This window comes from Mytilus galloprovincialis, chromosome 6, assembly GCF_965363235.1.
Source record: "Mytilus galloprovincialis chromosome 6, xbMytGall1.hap1.1, whole genome shotgun sequence".
NCBI classification, from domain to species: Eukaryota; Metazoa; Mollusca; class Bivalvia; order Mytilida; family Mytilidae; genus Mytilus; species Mytilus galloprovincialis.
This window is the reverse complement of record NC_134843.1, coordinates 75,864,820-75,873,049: the sequence shown is the minus strand read 5'-3', so window position 1 is coordinate 75,873,049 and position 8,230 is coordinate 75,864,820. Positions and strand designations below refer to the sequence as shown.

At 32.3% G+C, this 8,230-nt stretch overlaps 1 protein-coding gene across 1 annotated transcript; it reads right to left on the bottom strand.

Annotated features, from left to right (window-relative positions):
* Positions 1-205: 205 nt before the first annotated feature.
* On the bottom strand, positions 206-7,012 carry LOC143078324 (uncharacterized). Its single transcript, XM_076253215.1, has 7 exons — positions 6,889-7,012; positions 6,287-6,568; positions 5,505-5,807; positions 3,745-3,870; positions 2,577-2,667; positions 1,963-2,043; positions 206-562 (listed from the first exon to the last, which is right to left on the bottom strand). Exons 1-7 carry the CDS (start codon positions 6,950-6,952, stop codon positions 337-339), a joined length of 1,173 nt encoding a protein of 390 aa, XP_076109330.1. The 5' UTR covers positions 6,953-7,012; the 3' UTR covers positions 206-336.
* Between the last annotated feature and the right edge of the window lie 1,218 nt (positions 7,013-8,230).

Genomic DNA, 8,230 nt, shown 5'->3' with positions numbered 1-8,230 from the left:
AAAATACCCTTTTTCATTTACTAGGGTAGCATTAAGAGAGAGAGAGAGTATTCATGAATATGAACGACTCTAACTATACAATTACATAGCACTTGGACATACATGTAATAGTTGAATATCAGACCATTCACTGTTGAAAATATATATTTAAGTACTGCAACAGTTGATATTGCCTCAATGTTAAATAATATATCAATTCAATTCATTTTGATTTAAACCTTTATTTGCTATAAAGGACTTTTCTAAATTATACAAAAACCCCGATTAGAAATAGTAAAAAATCACATAAAAATACATTTTATGAATTGTGTCCAATCCCGTGTCTGTCTATCGCTTTTACGATTCGGAAGACATACTTTTGCTTACTATTCTCTCTTGGAGAACAATTTGTTCTTCCATCTGTACATCACTGCCGTATCCACTCCTTTTATTTTTCTTCCACAACTGACGCCTGCGTTCTTCTTCCTCGTATGTATATTGTCTGTCTGGTAAGTGATATGGACGGGGAAGATGTGGAAATGATAAACTTGTTGATGTTGTTGATATAGATGTTCTTTTATCACTTAAATGGAAATTTTGAAATTAACGTAACACAAAGACAAAGAAAAACAATTATTCGAAACCTTGTGTATAGAAACAGAAGTAAAGCATATAAGAATGCAAATACTATGACTGTGAACTCTCGATTATAATTTCCTGAGCAAAGATGGTATATATGTGTGTTGACAATACTAGTTAAAGAGCCCAAGCGCCTTTTAAAACGATTAAAACCGCTGCATATGTTTGCCCCTGTCCTAAGTCAGGAATCTGTTGTTCAGTGGTTATTGTTTATTGGATTTGGTGCATACGTTTTTCACGTTACTCGTTTTCTATATCGATAAAACCGTCGGTTTTTCCTGCTTTAATAGATTTACATTAGTCATTTAAGGGACCCGTTATAACATACTGTTCGGTGTGAACCAAGGCTCTGTGTTGAAAGGTGTACTGTGAACTTTAATGGTAGACCTCACTGTAACTCATACCACATGTTCTTATAGCTTCAAAATTGATATGGAAGTGTGTAGTTTAAAATGATTTGACCAAATTGATTCACTTCCCTCAAACATTAGCCTGTAGTCTCGAATGAACGTTTATTCTTAAGTATTTCATGACATATTGCAATTATATTTCTACTTTCTTAAGGAAAAGCAAATACTGCTGCACAAGTGACATCCGTCTTGGTGATCATATATTGTTCGTTTTAAAACTTCATGATTTGATAAAAATTCAGAAATAACGTGTTAAAAGCATTTAATACTTTATGTTTCAACTATGTTAGATACACAAAAGCCAAAAATTCACAGTTTCAAACGACATCACTGATTGCAATTCGTCTCTCTATTTTCCCTTTCAATAAGAAACAAGAATAACGTCATTTTAAGGACAAGATTCTCATTTATTCAAATCACAGACGCTCCACATCTCAATGCACCCTGTCCAGCTGTTGGAGCGATTCGCTAAGTTTTTATTTGCTACCTTGTCTTCCTAATAGATGATGATGAGATTTGAACATTGATAAACTACTGTTGCCTAAATCTATATCAACTAAATTTTAAATATTGTTATCTGAACAAAAATCCTGTTTAACGTATAACGTGTAAAGGAACATGTAATGAAGGGTACGTGATTGCTATTCGGTACTAAGTCAGGAATACGACAGTTCTATTCCATTCGTTTTTTTTTTTGTGTTTTGTCATTTGATTTTGCCATGTGATTATGGACTTTCCGATTAGATTTCCTCTGAGTTCATTATGTTTGCGATTTTACTTTTTACCTTTTATAAATTATAACTTCGAAAAAGATGTTTCATTTACACTTATATCACATCTTCTTAAATCAATGGATTTAAATCTTGGAAACCTCCCTTGGTACCGAGTAATGAGAATTAAACCGAATCTCATGTATGTATAAGTCGTTACTTACTTTACATTGTCATGATCCATAATTTGTTGTTTTTCAGGTCCTACTATTGTATATTTTGTAATTTCGTAATCTTTTCGTTCTCTGAAATAAAATACATTGTAAGATAATAACTGAGGATATTTGATTCTGTGAAATTGCTTTAAATTGGTGACTCAGAATGACGTCATATAAGGATGTTGACTTTATTTAGATAAGGAGCTATATTTGGAGCTTTTCATTTTGCCTAATTGGAAGTTTTTTCTTTGATGACTTCCATCTCGTATATACCAGGCCTAATGAACTTGAAAGTTAGTTAACTGATAAAAAAATGTATTCGATCAGCTTCGTATCTGAAAATTTTGAAACTGACTAAAATGGACTAAACAACATGAGAATTGATAAGAAAAAATATGATTTTATATTACCATTCTTTACACAACATATGTTGAAGCCAACAACGTCCATTTCATCAGTTGATAAGTTTTTTTTAACTTACTTACCTAACGAGACTGTGCAATTTTGATTTGCCATGGGAAACATGACGGGTACCACTATTGAAGCAGATTGTGCTTACTCTTCAGGAGATCTTGAGATAACCCACAGCAATGATAAGTAGCAAAGAATAGTTAGCTCACCTTTCTATAATGGCAATTTGATACATAAGTTTTGCCTCACGTTTTTCTTTATATATTCCAGCACCAGATCCACAACAGCATGCACAACAACCTGTAACAATCTAAAACATTTAACGAAAGCTGTCCATCTAAATGAATATTAGTATTATGCATTATAATTATCATCGTAATTTGTACTAACAATGAGCATAACAACAGGTGTCACATATGAAGCAGGATCCAGTTACCCATCCAGATAATCTGATATCAACCCAGTGTTTTGCTTGGGTTCGTTTTTCTTGAGTTTTTTTTCTCAAAATTAGTGGTCTGTAGACTGTCGTTCTGTTTTCTTGCCATTGTGAATTTTTACTGACCTGTAATATATTCCTCTATTTATTTATATCCTAAACCATGTCGAAATAAGGTTAAAAGAAATTATCATTTTGTTAAGTTATGTTGAGCTGAAACTGTATTATGTGAATGTTCATCGACGATTATCATTGACCTAAAGTTAGACAAAATGTCAGTATAGATAATTCAGCAGTTCTTTTGAAACAAAACCATTAAAGGACAAAGCTTTTTTGGACAAAATTATGATGAACATATTAATGAAACTAGTAGCACAAAGACCTTTCTTGGCAAAGACAGGTTTATGAAGGATCGTTTCTTTGTTACGTACTTTCAAACGTCAAGTGGTCTGAAAGGTCTATGAGGCCAGTATTAATATATGAAAGACTGTTGTAAGTATGTATTAATTAGAATGTGAACTTATGACAACGGTTATACAAAGAATAAAGATTCGGAAGGGATAGTGAATACAGCCTTTGTCTATGAGAGATTTTGCAAGGTTAGGATTGTTAGTTATGTTGATGTATTTCCCTTGGTTTTGGTTTGTAACACGAATTAGAGTTCTCTCAATCGATTTATGTCTTCTGAACATCTGTATACAACTGTTGAATAAATTAAAGATGAAACGAACTTGCAAAGAAATAATTGGTTGCTAAGACAGATTAAAAGGTTTATGAATATATTCTTTTTCATTGGCGTTAATGTTTCGTATATGATCGCATGCTCATTTTTAAAGCATTTCGGTACAACAACATTGAATGTGGCAATATTCGAGTATATAACATAAATGTCTCCTATAGTGAAAACTATTTTAAGATATAGGTACAAAGAATTGCTTTACCTTGTAATAATCCACAAACTGATAAAAGTAATAAAAAGAAAATTATTCCGAGAACAATTGCAACAATTTCTCCCCAAGTCAGTTCTGGTGAAGACAATGGAATGACTGCTTGCAAAGTGTCTGAATCTGAAATAAAAAAATACACTTTATGTATTGTATTCATTACAAAAATATGAAATCTAACGGATGCTCTAAGTAAGTACCAGTTACCGTCGTAAATTAAAGTTGAAAGAAAACATAAAGGAGAGGCGAATGATACGAGAGGGTCATTCATTTCTTAAGTCGAAAATAAACTGACATCGCCATGGCTAAAATATAGAAAAAAGACTAACAGACAAACAAAAGCACGCAACACACAAAATGCAAAATCGAAGGGTGGCTGGAGTAAAGAAGTATGGTCAGCAGTATTGGTCTTCTTCCGACCGGCAGTCAAACACTTGCAAATAGGGGCATTGTTTGTCTGTGTCGGATGTATAATTTTGCAGCCACGTTTGGTCCGAATGGGAACATTAAATCAGATGATGCGATTAGGGAGAGAGTTGTCTTTTTTTAATGTAATTACCCCTAGATGCATTGCCATTACATTGTTTACTTACATCGATCACAGTTCTTTTTCAAAGCAGATAGATTTGTACCATAAAACGTCGTGAACACACCATCGCAATATCATTGAAAAGATTTGATATGTTATCATAATGTAAAAGAAAGACAAAATATACTGAATGACCAGTCTAACTCATAAATTAGGAGTTAACTGTATTGTATTTTAAGCTCCGACGGCATCAATTGGGGATTTGATGGTCGCAAATTAAGTTTACTGGCGACGCGTTAGCAGAGACAGTAAACAGGTATTTGCGACCATCAAATCCCCAACTGATGCTGTCGGAGCTAAAAATACAATATTGTTATCTCCATTCTAATGAAACTGACTTAAAACAACGTTAAAACATGTATTCAAAGTTTGCCATATGCCGTCTGCGCTTGCACGTACGTCCCATAGCATCAATTATCAATTGATGCCATGTAAATATGTGACGTTATCCAATCAAAATGAACGTTACAAATTTTTTGCATTAGAATGCTTATTTCAGTATTGCTATTTTTCTTTTAAAAGTACAAGATACACTGGTTGACAACGATAATGATTTATTTTAGTCTTAGATATTTGATTTATATAAGTTTGAAATACCTTTCATTAACGGCGTGTAATCTCAAAACGGATGAGTCGTGCATTTTTCAAATGATTTTTATAGCTTTTTAATGTTGTGCTGTTAAATCACTGCTCCACATTGCTAGATGATTGGACGCTATCAAACATGGTAACCACTGAAGCTTTTGGTACATGTACAAATGTATGTGCCTGTGATTTAGCGATTGCCGTTTGTTTGCTATTAATCATATTTGGTTTTGTAAGGGTTTAAACATAAATCAGGTTGGGTCATTGTTGAAAGATGTACGTTGATCTATAGTATTTAACTATCAGTTTAATTGGTGTTTGGTGGTGATCAGTTGTCTCATTGGCAATCTCAGCACATCTTATTTTTTTACTTTAAGTTGTTTTAATATATCCTTGCCCTTTTTGTTTTTAGTATTGATCGTTCCTGATTATTTTAAACACAATACATGATTTTGCTCTCCAAATTTATAAACGATGCTATATTTTATTAATTATTCTGTATTCGGGTGAATAAATAGTAAAGTTGAAATTCGTCAGAGATATTTTGCATTATCGACGTAGTACTAATAAAAGATAAACATACCATTTACAGCTATCGTAAGACCGACTGTTTTTGGTGCCGTCAAAGTCTGGTGCCTCACTTCGCATAATATCGTCTGTCCATCATTGTCAGTTGTAGGAGTCCAATTTATGGAACCAGTCACTATATATGCTTTTGATGAAGCGTCATATTTTGAAACCACAGTTATATCGTCAAAATGTTTGTTGTCTATTTCCATTGAAATACTTGGTGCATGGTATCCATTTATAGAAGTACAAATCCAGGTACCAGATTGTCCTGATATCAGAAAGGTGGGTCCATTTATTACAGGAGGATCAGGCGGAACTGTAGGAAAGATAATGGATTAACACACATAAATAGAAAAGCCAATATCCGAGGCAAAAACATATACATTATATAGTATTATAGATTTGTTTAAAATGATCTGGCTTTCGTTGAACTTTTGGTAACGAGTAAAACATACGCTTTTAGGAAAAACATAGTGATCGATTCATGCAATAGGCTATAATATGATAGATGCAAGTTGTATAAACATTTTAAATATGGGAGGCAATGGGACTATATCAACATATAGTTCCCCTACGAACAATAAAATGAGATTATACAGAGAACAAGATATAAGAAAAGGTGAATAAATATCCAACTCATTTAAAATCAAAGTGCCCATGTCTTTTGTTATATATGAGTCTTTGATGTATATGTTGTGTGTTCAACTTGTGATGTTCGATTGCTATATATAGATACATATCTATTTTTGTCTTGTTATTCTGCCACTTTTGAAAGAAGGATATCATTAAACATACTTAGAAGTTCCAAATAAAATGATGTAACGAGAGCATTTTGAAGAACTTTATTATCCACCTGACATTCGAAAACTTCTAGATGATCCTCTCTTGAAGCTATAAAATTTATCGTTGATGTAGTGATACCATTTACTGTGTTTTGGGTTGTTGTTAATCTTACATCACCTCTCAGCCAGGTCAATGTCGGAAATGGGTCACCACCATTTGAGGAACATGTTAGTGTAACATTATCGTTTAGCATAATTTCAGATGGTCCAGTTATGGCTGGATCTCCGGGAGGAACTAAAATGGATAACATCGTACAGTAATTTCTTTCTGCATATTTTATATTGTAAAATTGTCCTTTTATAGCTTATTTTAGTGATCTTTGATGCAGAAAGATATATAATGCTTCTTTTTCGCTACGAGCTTTGATGAATAATTGTCGCTTTGCAAATAACTAATACCAATATATTTTAAATTCAAAGTGCATGTACGAAAACTGGTCTTCGAATTGTAATACAACTATTTTTACGAAAAACTTTCAAATTCAATAATTTCGATTTTATTACCTTATTATTTGATGAAGTGTTACTACATTTTAAAACACTGTTTATACATACTTTGGGCAATAACTGGTACAATTAGAAACATCAGAAGGTAGTACAATATATCATCTCCCATCATTTTTTATGTTGAATCTTGTTGTGTTTGGGATATAATTCTTGTTGCTACGAACCTTTCTACAAAAAGAAGATGATAATAATAATAGCAATTACAAAAACAAAAAAAACAAAAAAAACAAAAAAAAATACAGCAGATCTGAATGCCAATCTACTTGCAGTAAATCGGAAAATTAGGTACCTAACCGAGATTGATAAAATAAGGTTAAAGCATTCTTTAAATATGTCAGATTCTATCCGATTATACGAGCTTTGAATGATCCCTTGGTATGACTCGCCACTTATTCTTATGAATGTGCCATGCGTTTGTTGGCTATTTTGTTTTGAACTGATGTTATGATTGAAATAAAATCACGACACTCTTTTTTACTCCGAGTAAATTTCAGTCATCGTCTTCAAAAGCAACAAACAAAACCCACCTATGATGAATGATAAAGACAGCCATAACTATTCGTTTGTATTTATATAAGGTTAAGAAAAGGGTATAGTGCGATCTTCAGCGGGCTTAAACTCCTGTTTCGAGCAGAGTGAAAAAAAGCTGATATCTAAAAGCACTAAACAGTTATTATCTTTATCCATCGATTAATTCTGTACATCATTTTTCCTTTGAAAGACATTTGACATTATGACATTAGAAGTTCGAAAAATGAAAAAGACAGTATATTTTCACCCCAACGACCACCTGATACCAGAACTCTCAATGATGTTTTGATTTATATTGATTATTGTTCGCTTAAAATGTGGTGAAAACTATTTTATGCATGTTTATGACGAGAACAGCATGAGAAACTATAACGACAAGGTGATCAATACCTTAAGAACATATTTAAAAAATAGGCCAGCGTATTATTAGAATATATGAAGAATATTGTTCATCGTTAATATGCATTGATCACAGTGATTTTGCTAATAATCCCGGTTCTTCAAAATTAATTCTAAACAACTGATACATTAAAATAAAATTAATTGAAAAGGAATAATGGAAGTATGTTGTGTTTGTAATCACATCATTTATAACTCCATAAACATAAAAACATAAAAATAATATGTTAAATAAAAACACACATTCGAAATATTCAGCAATTGATAACTTTTAATTGCAATATATATTGACATAAAATGTTAGCATTCTCTTTGTTAAAATAAAATGTTACATCGAACGAAGCATGTCAACCACGTCACAGAGGCAATATAATGAACTTTAGAAAGTAATATCATTGTGGCAGTAATATACTACAGTCTTCACATATCTCGATTAAACCACAACTTTTTGGTTACAAGC

Excerpts from the sequence above, each read along its gene's own strand:
- LOC143078324 (XM_076253215.1), bottom strand. The coding sequence starts at position 6,952 with ATGATGGGAGATGATATATTGTACTACCTTCTGATGTTTCTAATTGTA. Across the intron at positions 2,668-3,744 it reads AGTTTGTGGATTATTACAAG|GTTGTTGTGCATGCTGTTGT; the intron begins GTAAAGCAATTC and ends AGATTGTTACAG. Across the intron at positions 563-1,962 it reads ATGGATCATGACAATGTAAA|TGATAAAAGAACATCTATAT; the intron begins GTAAGTAACGAC and ends TTTCCATTTAAG.